Below are 13578 nucleotides of genomic sequence, written 5' to 3' on the forward strand. Positions count from 1 at the left end.
GCCCACTTCTCTGGGCTGGGGATATAGAGCTCACCTTGCTGGAGGAAGGGGAGGAGTAGGTAGAGCAGCTGGGCTCATGCTGCTGTTAAGGCCTTCTCACAGGCAAGGAGGAAGCAGCTCTCGGGGGAGGTTAGGACAGGCACAGGAGCTGGTGTCTCAGGGGTCCTTGGTCTGGGGAGGTGAACAACCAGCAAGTCAGGAGGTAGAAGGGCCCTACTGGTGGCTGCTGAGTGCACAGGGCCCACTTGCACCCTGGAGCCAGACGGCCTGGAACCAGTGCCCAATCGCATTATCTTCCCAGGCAGGAAGATGGCAGGGGCGTGGCTGCAGAGGCAGAAAGCTCAGATGCCAAGGAGGGTAGCTGGGTGAGAGCCCCGAGCCCCGGGGACTGAGGCAGAGCTGCAGGGCAGGGCAAGGACCACAGTGAGGCAGGCAAGGTGGCCAGGGCGCAAAATGTGAGGCTCTATGTCGGGAGCGGAGCACTCGCACAGCCCTGAGAGTGAGTGCTTCCTTAAAGTTTGCTTCCTAGGCACCTGGCTTGCATCTTCAGTCCTGCTGCTAGAGGAGCAATGGCTCCCCACCCCCTGAACCTGCTGCCCTAGCCTCCTAGACTAAGCAGGCCTGAGAGGTTGGGGGAGATGCGCTCTAGAGAGACTGGGGGAGCAGCCACTGAGACCTTTCCACACATACACACTGTGCTGGGATATGTTGGCCCACAAGGGAGATAAAGCACAGTGCTCATAGCCAGGCCATTCCTGGTCAGGCCCCCAGCCCCAGAGCCCCAGGAGTACCACTCTTGGCAGGCCTAGACGGGGAGAATATTAGGAGTGGGGTTCCTGACTACCATCCCCCACCAGTGTCTGGGTGACCTTGCCTGGTCCTTTCAGTTCTAATCAAAAGCAAAGCCTCAGTTTTTCTGTCTCTAAACTGGGGAGAACCACATCCTTGCTGCTGCTGTCTCTGGAGTGGGGGTAGAGAGGGAGGCTGGGAGGCCTCTGCAAAGCGGGAGTCTCCTGCCTCCTGGCTGCCAGGCTGGTCCTGCTCTTCAGCCAGATTAAAAGAATCTCCAACATGGGGCCCAAAATAGGTAGAAATGAGGCAGGCCACAGGGGCCCCCCAAACACTTCTGAATACTGCCCAGCACCCCAAATCCCTCCTCTTCTAGCCCAGGATTTCTGAACATTCTTCGAAGCCCAGTTCAGACCTCACCTCTCTATAGAGCAACCCCCCACCCCAGGCCAAGGACTAGTCTCTCTTCATTCTGCCATCTCACCTCACCAAAAGCACTTAGGACGCTGCCTGGCGTGCAGCAAATGCTCTTTGTCTTTGTAATAATTTCTTGCAGTGCTCAGAACTGAACCATAATCTTTGGTTCATACTCTAGTGCCATCACTGACCCATCATGGCTTTCTTTAATTGTTTAATTATAATTTATTTTCAATAATGTAACGAACTTCCATTAACTGACCACCCAATCTAAAAACCCAAAACTTTAGAATGTATGCTCTTACCCTCTTCTCTCCCCGATCTTCCCACCCACCCTCCAAGAAGAAACCATCCTCTTGAAGTTTGTGTTTATTATTATCAAATAAATGGAAGACTATAGGTACCCAAAGAGGCACGATGGCTGGTAGATTCTTCAACAGAAGTCGCTGTTTTACCGATCAAGCTGCAACACTCTTGAGAGCAGTGTCTGCTTCCTCTTTTGCTGCAGCTTGAGCAGCATGGGGCTGGCGACACCACAGGGTTGGTGAAGACTACTTGAGGCACCAAGAGCAGGAAGGGTGAGGCCTGAGTGCCAGGCAGCAGGTGGAACACAGCTCCAGGAATAGGGAAAAAGGCTTCGCGTTCTAGCTCACTGCACCTGGACAGGTGCCTGTGTGACTTTGGCCCTGCCCTGTGGCATCACACAATGTTGCCCAGGTGACCCAGCTAGGTGGAAGAGCTCACTGTTTTCCAGGCCTGGGCAGAGGCAGGGCCCCCCTGCCCCATCTCTCCACCGTCCTAGGGGTGCCAAGAGTCAATTGCCTCATTGCTGACCCTGTCCAGCTGGCCATGGCCCTCAACCCCCAAGGCCCTTCCACCCACAGACCATCTCGCTGCTGAGAGATCCAGGACCTGCTCCCACCTGGCCACCCTCCCCCTCCCCCCACATCCAGGCCCCAGGGCTGGTGTGTGGCACCCCTGAGACCACATTGACCTCCATACTGTCTACTACCCATAAGGACTCCAAGACGCCCAGGCCAGCTGTCTGGGCAGGACTGATGCCTGATCACCCACTAATACCAAGTACTCATCCCCAAGATTGTTAAACAAGGCCAGACACTCCTGGCCTCAAGAGGATGGGACTGAAAAACAAAAAGGTAAGGCCAGGGGCATGGGCCATGCACCTGCATGAATCCGTCCCTCCTTCAAAGTCCTTCCTTCAAAGTTTTGTTTGCTCCTTAATCATGACAAAAGCTTCCCTTCCCTGGGTCTCAGTTTTCACAGCTGTGAAATGGGGAGTGAGGTGGTCTCTGTGGCTCTCCCAGGTTAGCTGCCCTATACTCTTGGGCCACACGGGAACTGGAATGCAGTGTACTTGCAGGTGTTGTCAATGCTGACCACCCTTACCTGGTTGTTTCTGCACTCTTATTGCTGGGGTCACACAGTCTGAGAGCCCACTGAGATGGTTCATTACCCCTGTCCAAGATCTCCCAGGAGATTCCCAGGCTGCTGGCTTGGCAGCCCTGATGCCCCCATTGCCCCCATGCTCTCCAATCCCTGGCCCTGATTTTCTGGGGCCTAGGCCCCTGTCCTGGAACACAGATGCTTGGGTCTCTGAAGAGAAGGGATTTTTGTGTGTTTTGTTGATCACCGTATCCCCAGCACTCAGAACAGTGCCTGGCACATAGTGGGTGCTTAATAAAAAGCTGTGGCCCAGCAGCAGGGCTCTGTCAGGAAGGGACTAGAATCTCAGTGTGATGGGATATAAACAGTTGAATGTAAGGGACCCCTTACCTTCCTCTCACTAGCAAGGCTGAGCCCCTGCCCTAGGTGGTGTTAACCCACAGGGATAGCAGAAGGAGCTGAGACCAAAGGCACACAGATACTTGCAAATGGGGGATACCCTCTTTGTAGTTACACTCAGGTTGAATAAGCCAAATAGCTGGGGGTGCCCAGGCCCTAGTGTGATTTCCACTTCATTACTCTTGATTTTGATGTCTCTGGTTCCTGATGTTCTCTGCCCACAGCTGCCCCCCACCCCCTGCAGACTCTGCCCTCCCCATTAAGCCTCTTTCTGTAATGCCACACACTCAGGACCGGGCACCAGGTTGACCTGGCACCCTAAGCTGCCAGCTGGTCCCCACCTGCCCCACAGAGCTGGATTTGGGGATCTGGGGAATGTGCGTGGGAGTCCTGAGGAGGAGCCAAGTTTGCTTTGATTCGTAGCTTTGAGAAGCACTTTTGATAGCTGGGTAGAATCGCCTATAAGGATGCTCATCATGGCCGGGGGTGGTGGCTCACGCCTGTAATCCCAGCACTTGGCGAGGCCGAGGCAGGAGTTTGAGACCAGCCTGGCCAACATGGTGAAACCCCATCTCTACTAAAAATACAGAAATTAGCTGGGTGTGTTGGTGCACATCTGTAATCCCAGTTACTCAGGAGGCTGAGGCAGGAGAATCGCTTGAACCTGGGAGGCAGATGTTGCAGTGAGCCGAGATCACGCCACTGCCCTCCAGCCTGGGCAACAGTGTGAGATTCTGCCTCAAAAATAAAAGGACGTTGGCCAGGCGTGGTGTCTCACTCCTGTAATCCCAGCACTTTGGGAGGCCAAGGCAGAAGTTCGAGACCAGCCTGGCCAACATGGTGAAACCCCGTCTCTACTAAAAATACAAAAATTAACCGGGTGTGGTAGCGGGCACCTGTAATCCCAGCTACTCGGGAGGCTGAGACAGGAGAATTGCTTGAACCCGGGAGGCGGAGGTTGCAGTGAGCCGAGATAGCACCACAGCACTCCAGCCTGAGCAACAAAGAGCAAAACTCCATCTCAAAAAAAAAAAAAAGGATGCTCATCATGTATATATAATACATATTTGTGTTTCTTCTTTTGTGAATCCCCAGTTCATGTTTTTTAAATTGGATAATGTTTATAGGTTTCAGTGCTCTTTGTATACTAGGGATATTAATCCTTTTTTAAATAGGCAGCAAACATTTTCTCCTTTTTTTCTTTTCTTTGTATTGCAGGGCATTTTGGACCATTATAGAAGTTAGTATAGATTTTTAAAATGTAATCAAACCTATCCCTTTTTAATGATTTCTGACTTTTGTGTCATCTTTTGGAATGCTTCTCTGCTCCAAAGAACATAATTCCTCTTGCTGCCACCAATGGATACTCAGGTTATGAGTTCAAGGGGGCATCCACTGTGGAGCAGAGAAGGGATCCACATCCAAGGAAGCATGGTTAGAGCACAGCAGAGACAGCAAGAGTGTGGGGTCAGACAGACCCTGCTTCCAGTTCCAGCCCTGGCCTCACTAGCTAAGCTGTGTGCTTTCATACAAGAGGTTTACTTTCTCTGAGTGTGCTTCCTCACCTGTGAAAGAGCTTTCCCCTGGCCGCCATAACTCTCAGGCAAGTTTAGATGTTGAAACTAGAAGGAACATGGGGGACCATTTTTAACTGAAAGTCCTTGTGAAACTGCTGGGAAATAGCCCCACTGCAGTCAAGTAACTTGCCCAAATGACAGATCCGGGCAGCCAGGCACCCTGCCTCCCAGCCCAGCCCCGCTCCAGCTAGTGTGACTTTTCAGACACACGGCCCTTCTAGAGGGCAGAACTGGGCTCAGCTCCTCAGGCCTCCCAGGCTGCTGGAGGAGAAGGAGGAGTGGGTGGAAGAGTTTGTCTCCTTCCATCTCTCTCCCCACCAGAACCAAGTTAAGCACCCCCCAACCCACCCGCGGGAGCTGAATTCAGGGACCATTAACTCCCTGTTGTTCCTACCTCCTCCTCTCACCCCAGCCCTTCCCCCCAGCACATGGATCCAAAAATGCCCTAAGTGATGGGCAGTCCTAGTTCCCCTGCAACATCTACTGGCTAATCCTGGCCTATTGAGGGCAAGGCTGCCTGTCTGTTTGGATAAGGGCACTGGAGTTAGCAGCTTCCAATCTTGCCAGGCCCAGTGGAGTAGCTGAGAGTGCTGAGCTTTGGAATCAGGCTTGCTTCGGTGCTCACAGCCCAGCCTCTCATCCACTGGCTGTGTGGCCTTGGGCAGGTAAACTGGCCAAACCCCTGCCTGGAAAAGCTGCCTGCTGATCTCTGCACCCTAGCAGTGTTGGGTGGGTTAAGTGAGAGGGAGCCTGAGAAGCTGATGGTGAGCATCCAGCTTTGCTCCCAGCCAAGAGGAGGCATGAATTCCCTCCCCAGGGCTCACCACACCCTTACAGATGGGTTTGTGCAAACTGAGAGTTACGGGGGGGTGCCCCATCACCCCCAGTTCCCTACCACTCGTGTAACCCAGTATATGCATTTTCTGTTCCCTCATCAATCCTCTAGTGCAGGCCAGGGGTAACAGATGGGTCGAGGACATTGGTTCTGATGCAGGACATCTCTGAGGGAAGCCTGCAGATTCCCATCCAGACATGGGAATAAAAAAGGGATAGCAGGAGGTTAGCAGCCCTGGCCCACCATCCCCCTTCTGGCCTTACCCTTGGCCCCAAGCCTCCCTGGCCCTGGGCCCAGCCTGCCCAGCGGGCACATGCCTGCAAGCCTCACCAGGAGGCGCCAGCCTGGCAGTTGGCCTCATGCCCAGAACTGAAGCACAACAGTTCTCGCCAAACTTCCTGCAAGCTTTATTCCCAGAAGGGAAGGCTGTCCCCGAGGGGAGGCGCAGGGGAGATAGAGGAGGAGCCGGTGTGACTCCTGGCCAGGTCTGCAGATGCCTAGTTGGGCTCTGGGGCTGCCAGGGAGCCAATGAGAGCCCCTGGACAATGGTCTTACTCCTGGGCCCTCCCTTTCATGGCCCTAGGGAGCTCATGAGAGGCCCTGTGCCCTCACAGCAAGGTGAATCCATCTAGGAACATGAATCACCCCTCCCAGCCTCACTGCAGGAACTTCAGGCACAGTAACCACTGGAAAGGCTGAATCACAAACTATTCCAGACATTCCCATTGGCCAGGTGGGAAAATCAAGGCTCAGGGAGGTGGTACAGAGAGGTAGGGCCAGAGCTGAGCTGAAACCTAGGTCTTTTTTTGTTGTTGTTGTTGAAGGCTGGAGTACCATCTTGGCTCACTGCAACCTCCGCCTCCTAGGTTCAAGCAATTCTTCTGCCTCAGCCTCCCGAATAGCTGGGATTACAGCCTCGTGCCACCACACCCGGCTGATTTTTGTATTTTTAGTAGAGATGGGGTTTCACCATGTTGGCCCGGCTGGTCTCGATCTCCCAGCCTCCAGTGATTTGCCCGCCTTGGCCTCCCAAAGTGCTGGGATTACAGGCGTGAGCCACCACACCCGGCCAAGTTGAAACCTAGGTCTTTTTGCCCTGAGGCTGCCAGCCTTACTCCTGTGCCACTAAACCAGGAGAGCAAGGCTGCTGGGGAGTGGGGGGGTCATGGTGGCCTGCATGAGGGTGGATATGGGAGGAAGCTGCCAGGAGGGCAGGGAACAGCACTCTGGCTGCTCCTCCTCCTTCACCTCCAGGCAGGGGCATCTTCCCCTCCCCTCATTCTCCCCTGACAGGAGCATGGGGGAGAGAAGGAGGGGCAACCCTCATCAACACCTCTGCAGATGGTGACAGGCCCTGCTGGGTCCTGGAAGAGGGTGGGGGTGGCCTCCTCAGTCAGAGGAAGGAGAGGGGGGCCTCTCTGCAGGACTGGCACTTCTGATCTGGGGGGCATGTATTCTCACCTCCTAATTAGCCATCTTGCTAGGCAAGGACCACAGCCTGCACCAGGCAAGCCAAGGGAAGTAGGGGAGCAAGGCACAGGGATGACAGTTCTGGAGTGACACCCAGGGTGGAGCAGAGGAAACAGCTAGGGCAGAGGCGGGGAGGCAGGAGGGAGCTTGGTAGGTGTGAGAAACAGCCAGGAGGCCAGTGTGGCTGGAGCAGAGTGACCCACAGGGCCCGTGGGACAAGATGAGGTCAGTTTTCTGGGCCAGCTCCTGGAGGGCCCCACGGGCCATTGCAAGGCTCTGAGAGAAGCAGCAAGCTACTTCAGGGTTCTGAGCAGAGGAGAGAGAGGGTCTGGGTCCAATCTGTAAAGGCTCACTCTGGCGATTGGATGGGGTGGACGGAGAGCCGGAGAGGAAACAGAACTCCATCAGAGGCGAGTCGGGACATACAGGTGTCTGGGACCTGAGTGCTGACCTGAGGATGCTGAGAAGGGTCAGAGTCCAGATATAGTTTGAAGGTGGAGCTGACAGAATCTGCTGAAGAACTGGATAAGGGATGTAGAGGAAGAGAGGGAAGAATCAGGAAGGACTCCAAGATGTGGGGCTTGAACAACTAGAACAATGGCATCGCCATTAACTCATTAACGAGTTGGGGCAGACAGCAGGAGGAGGGGTTTGAAGGGGAGTCCAGAGCTCGTTAGCTTTGAGAGGCCAGTAGACCCCCAAGGGGAGCTGTTGAGGGGGTGTGTGGCTCCGATTGGTGGGCACCCCACGCTATCGTGAGAAATGGATGAAATAACGTTCCTAAAACTCCTCGGGGCAGAGCAGAGCCTCAGGCACTGTGCCCTTTTCTTTCCCTCTGCCTGAGGCTTCCAGGAGCCAAGGCTCAAGGTAGGAGCAGAGCAGCTTCCAGATAGGTTGGTCCAAGTCCTCATCTCCCCACTGGGGAAACTGACTCTCAGAACATGGCTGGCTTTGGGGCCCAGCATGGTGAGAGGCAGAGCTGGTTTAAACCTACCTCTCCTGACACTCAGGGCTCCTCAGGAGCCGGCCATTCTGAGCCAAGGACCCAGCCTGCCGAGGCTGCCACCAAAACCAGAGCCCGTCCAGGGCCCAGGTCCTTGCTCCTTTCTGGGCCTCAATTTCCTCTCTATGTAATAGGACATTGTTCTCAACCCCACCCAACCAGGGCCTGCCCTGGAATGCAGGGTCTGACAGGCTGAGCTTTCCAGAGATGAGGAACAGCCTGCCAGTGGCCCCTCAGGGCCCTGCCTCCACCCTAAGGAGGTCCATTGCTCCTCTCCCAGAGCCAGGAGTGCCCCTCTATGGCCCCTCATATCAGCTGGAGGGACAAAGGGTAGGCAAGACCTCCTACCACGGGAGGCCTATCAAGGGTTAATCTGCGTCAGATTAACTGGAAGTGGTGAGTCAGCCAGCTGGCCAGTGGAGGACCAGGGCCAGGGAGGACAAGGACACCCCTGAGCCACAGCAGCCTCATGGTCACACCCCTCCCCACCCCACCGCGTTTATATGCCCAGCTCTGCGTTTATATGCCCAGCTCTGCCATCTTCTCTGAGTCCCCACTGCCTCCCCAGTCAAACTGAGCCACCTCTGGGCCTTGGAAAGCTCTGCCCCTTCCCGCTTGCTGCCTTCGCTCCAGTGTTCTGCTCCTGGCCTGTCCTCCCTGACTCCACTCCTGCACCTTCTCCCAACCGTTTAAGGCCTCCTCCTCCCTGCTGTCTTCCCTGACCGCCTCAGCCGGCCAGGGCTTTGTCTTCTCTCAGCAGCTCTCGTTAAGATGGTCCTTTGGGCCATGAATCCACGAGTTACTAAGCTGCTGAGTCCCTGCTTGGGGCAACTGGTGTAGGAAGCCCCCTGCATGGGCAGGCACCTCTTCCTCCCTAGTCCGCAAGTTTCCTGGGTAGAAGACAGGTGGGGCATCTGGGACAGACACATGCATTCACCTCCATGTAATGCACTGAATGTCCCCGTGAACGTGGAGAAGCTTTGTCAGCTGTAAAGTGCTGTGCACAGGAGGGACCTGAGGTGATGGGTGAGCTGAGGTGAGGTTACAAGATAGACTGAAGAAGGTGGCCCATTGTTAGGACTGCAAAAGCAGGTAGGATTTAGGAATTACAGACGAGGACACCTGCGAAAGCTAAGGCTTAGAAGTGGGACCAGACTTGAAAGGTGAGGTGGCCTGTCTCATCCTGCAGGAAGGGTAGGATCCAGGACTAGGGGAGAGGCTGAGAGGCACTGAGAGAGACGTGGGATGGGGACAGAAGTAGGGAGAAAATGGGGCCAAGGCGACTGCCTTGCAGAGTGGGCGGAAGGGTGACAGAGGGAGGCAGGCACTTGACGGAAGCTGTGAGTGGCTAGATGCTAGAGGGTGGCAGTGAAGGGAGGTGCCGCAGCAGAGGAGGCCACTCAGGGCCAGGTGCAGTAACTCATGCCTATAATCCCAGCACTCTGGGAGGCCGAGGCAGGCAGATCACCTGAGGTCAGGAGTTTGAGACCATGGGCAAATCCCGTCTCTACTAAAAATACAAAAATTAGTTGGATGTGGTGGGACATGCCTGTAATCCCAGCTACTGTGGAGGCTGAGGCAGGAGAATTGCTTGAACCTGGGAGGTAGAGGCTGCAGTGAGCCAAGATGGCACCACTGCACTCCAGCCTGGGCAACAGAGCAAGACTCTGTCTCAAAAAAAAAAAAACACTCAGCCCCGGCTCTCCCCACAGAACACTGAAGACCCAGAGGAGCCCCTGATCGCCTCCCAGAGCACGGAACCTGAGATCGGTCACCTGTCTCCCTCTAAGAAGGAGACCATCATGGTCACCCTCCATGGGGCTACCAACCTGCCTGCCTGCAAGGATGGCTCCGAGCCGTGGCCCTATGTGGTGGTGTAAGTAGCTGCGTGAGAGTGGGGGCAGGGGATGGGTTGGGCTGTGAGCAGAAACCAGGGGACAGCTATTTGGAATACTAGCACCCAAAGGCCCAGGACTGGGACTGTCATACCCAGAGGGGAAGAGCTGCTGTGGGCACTGCCTGGCATCTCCGCTGCTGCATGGGAAGCTGCTCACCAGGGCTGGGGAAGACAGGGTGCCAACGGATCCAGAGAGTCACCCCTCCCCACCCCACACCAGTGGGGCAGGGATTGGTCACAGCTCAGCTCCAGTGGGGCAGGGCCCTTGTATGCAGAAGTCTGGGCTGGGCTCATGGGCATGATGGTCAGATTGGGGAAGGGGAAGATTTGGGACCTGCCTCTCCTGACTTCTGGGTGCCCCACCCCACCATACCCAGCCCTGGGGTAGGGTCCTCATAACCACCCTCCCCTCCTCCCCTCCTTCTCCAGTCACTTCTATTATGGGGACTCCCCTAGTTCTGGGCCTTTAATGCACCCCACACACCCCCTCCAGCCAGCTGCTGTCAGGGTACACACTTCCCCAGCCTGGCACCAAGGCCTGCCACGCCACGTCTATGCCTACCTCACGGGTCTCACTTCTTCCAGAAAGGCGCCAAGGGGCAACACAATCTCCATCCAGCCAACCTTCGCTGGGGACACTGAATATTTGCTCAATCTTTATTATAAAGCACCCTCCAAGGAGCATGTCACCCCTAGACCCTCTATAGAAAGAAGGCGGGAGCCTTGGTGGCCTCCCACCAAGCCACCCTATACTTCCCCTCCCCCACCAATACTGGCACCATTCAGTTCCTGCCAAGAGTCTGTTGCCCACATTTCCTTTTGGGGAGTGCCTGCCCCAGCCCACTCACCAATGCCTGCTGAAATCCTGCCTTCAAAGCCTCCTCTTCCAGGCAGCCACCAGAGTTGAGCTCTCCCTCTTCTGGAGCTCCACAGCAGTGGTGACCCTGGTCTGAAGTACTTTATATCAACATGGTTTATGCACTCCTCTGGGGCTCCCTGAGGACGGATCTCCTCCTCCATTTCCCTCAACAATGCATCCAACATAGGCCTGAGCCCAAACTTAGGAGCCAAGGAGTGACTGAGGCCAACACCTGGTTACTATGACAAGTCCCTGCCCCCCTAGGGCCCCCACTGTGAAAGGGGGGTAGAAACTGTGCCGAGAGCAACAGGTGAAACACTTGCCTTAAAAGCCCCATTTGTGCCAGCCCAGCTCCTCGGCCATCCCTCCCCCAACTCCATTTCCGTGATGAGGGAAGCACAGGTGGTGGGAGCAGGCTTGGCAGGGAGGCTGGTTTCTAGCGGGGAGCTCTCCTTCTCCGCTCAGCTATTTCCATAAACCAATTATCGCCGATCATCTCGGGAGATTGAGGCCCTGACTGTCACCAATCCCGCCTGGGCGGCGGGGCGGGGAGCTGGGTGGCTGTGTGGCTCCTAGGCAGGCACCGCGACCCGCGCCATCACCCGGTTGCCATGGGAACGCGCGGCAGGAGCCTAGGCGACACGAGCCTGGGTGGGGGTTCGGAGAGCCGGGCACACCCCGAGTCCTCCTGCACCCTCCCTGTGGCTGCGGCACGTGGGGCGGGAGAGAGGGTGGGGACAGAGAGCGCGGGGAGTGGGGAGGGGAAAGCACTTCGCTGCACCCCTCTCCAGCTGGGAGCAGCGACCGGGCCAGGCTGCAGCCTGCGTCCCAGGGCTCCAGACAGGCGAAGCTGCCACCAGCTCGAGGTGGTGCTAATGAGATGCAAATGAAGGGAGAAGGAAGGGCTTCTGAGAATGAAGGCCGAGCTGTCAGGACCTGAAGGGGGCTTTCAGTGCTCACCCCCAGCCCCAGGCAGAAACCCCAGAGGGAGGATCCAGACCCTCAGAGGCCATAGAACCTGGAAAGAATTTTACATCCCTGCACATCTGATTACAAATAAACAAGTAACAAAGCACACAATAGGCATAAGAAAGTTCATGAAAGTTTTCGTTTTGTTCATGATGAATATTTCAATGCTTTTTAAAAATATGTATTTGTGAAGACTTCAATGTAAGACCTGCAACTGTAACACCCCTAGAAGAAAACATAGGGGAAAGGCTCCTTTACATTGGTCTTGGCAATTAATCTTCGGATATGACACCAGAAGTACAGGCAACAGAATCAAAAATAAGTGAGACTGCATCAAACTGAAAAGCTTCTGCGCAGCAAAGGGAATAATCCACAAAACAAAAAGGCAGCCTATGGTGTGGGAGAAAATATTTGCAAAACATGTATCGGATAAGGAGTTAATATCCAAAATATATGAGTAACTCATACAACTCAATAGCAAAAAGACAAGTAACCCAATTTAAAAAATGAGAAAAAGACCCGAATAGACATTTTTCCAACAAAGAAATACAAATGGCCAACAGGCACATGAAAAGGTGCACATCACTAATCATCAGGGAAGTGCAAATCAAAGCCACAAGGAGATAGCACCTCACACCTGTTAGGATGGCTGTTCTCAAAAACACAAGAGATAAGTGTTGGTGCGGGTGTGGAGAAAAGAGAACGCTTGTACACTGTTGGTGGGAATGCGCAGTAAAATGGTGCAGCCATTATGGAGCACAGCACGGAGGTTCCTCAAAAAATTGAAAATAAAACTACCATATGATCCCGCAATCTCACTACTGGGTATATATCCAAAGGAAACAAAATCAGTATTTTGAAAAGATATCTGGCCGGGCGCAGTGGCTCACGCCTGTAATCCCAGCACTTTGCGGGGCCGAGGTGGGCGGATCACAGGGTCAGGAGTTCAAGACCACCCTGGCCAATATGGTGAAACCGCATCTCTACTAAAAATACAAAAATTAGCCGGGCGTGGTGGCAGGCACCTGTAATCCTAGCTACTAGGAAGGCTGAGGCAGGAGAATTTCTTGAACCTGGGAGGCAGAGGTTGCAGTGAGCCAAGATTGCGCCACTGCACTCCAGCCTGGGCAACAGAGCGAGACTCCCATCTCAAAAAAAAAAGTAAAAGAAAAAGAAAAGAAAAGATATCTGGGCCTGGTGCAGTGGCTCATGCCTGTAATCCCAGAACTTTGGAGGCTGAGGCAGGTGGATCATCCGAGGTCGAGAGTACCCCTATATTCATTGCAGAATTATTCACAATAGCCAAGATATAGGATCAACCTAAGTGTTTGTTGATGAATGAATGGATAAAGAAAATGTCATATATATATATATATACACACACACACACGCACACACATGTCATATACATATATTTGTATATACTTATGTCATATATACACACACAATTATATATTGTATACATATATATCCACATGTAGACAACATATACACAATGTAATATTATTCAGCCATAAAAGGGAGGACATTCTGCCATTTGCGACAATGCAGATGAGCCTGGAGGACGTTATGCTAGATGAAATAAGCTAGACACAGAAAGACAAATACTGTGTAATCCCACTTAATGGAATCTAAGATAACCTCATAGATGCAGAGAGTAGAATGGTGGCTGTCAGGGGCTGGGGATGAGGGAAATGAGGAAATGTTGGCCAAAGGATATAAACTCTCAGTTTTGGGATGAGTAATTCTGGGGATCTAATATGCAGAAGGTGACTCTAGTTAATGATACTATATTGTGGCTGGGCACGGTGGCTCATGCCTGTAATCCCAGCATTTTGGGAGGCCAAGACAGGTGGATCACCTGAGGTCAGGAGTTTGAGACCAGCCTGGCCAACATGGTGAAACCCCATCTCTACTAAAAATACAAAAATTAGCTTGGCGTGGTGGCGGGCACATGTA

General features: G+C 53.9%; 1 protein-coding gene across 7 annotated transcripts in view; it reads left to right on the forward strand.

Annotated features, from left to right (window-relative positions):
- Positions 1–1925: 1925 nt before the first annotated feature.
- The window catches only part of CCDC33 (coiled-coil domain containing 33), a 101844-nt gene continuing 90191 nt past the window's right edge, over positions 1926–13578 (forward strand). For all 7 annotated transcript variants that reach the window (XR_010151420.1, XR_010151418.1, XR_010151419.1 and 4 more), the window contains exons 1-2: positions 1926–2363; positions 9607–9770. Coding sequence is in view for 4 of the 7 variants with exons in the window: in XM_054667035.2 (XP_054523010.1) it covers positions 2343–2363; positions 9607–9770 (185 nt within the window). In the remaining 3 variants the exon portion in view is untranslated. The remainder of the gene's footprint in view (positions 2364–9606; positions 9771–13578) is intronic.

This window comes from Pan troglodytes, chromosome 16 (assembly GCF_028858775.2).
Source record: "Pan troglodytes isolate AG18354 chromosome 16, NHGRI_mPanTro3-v2.0_pri, whole genome shotgun sequence".
Taxonomy (NCBI): Eukaryota; Metazoa; Chordata; class Mammalia; order Primates; family Hominidae; genus Pan; species Pan troglodytes.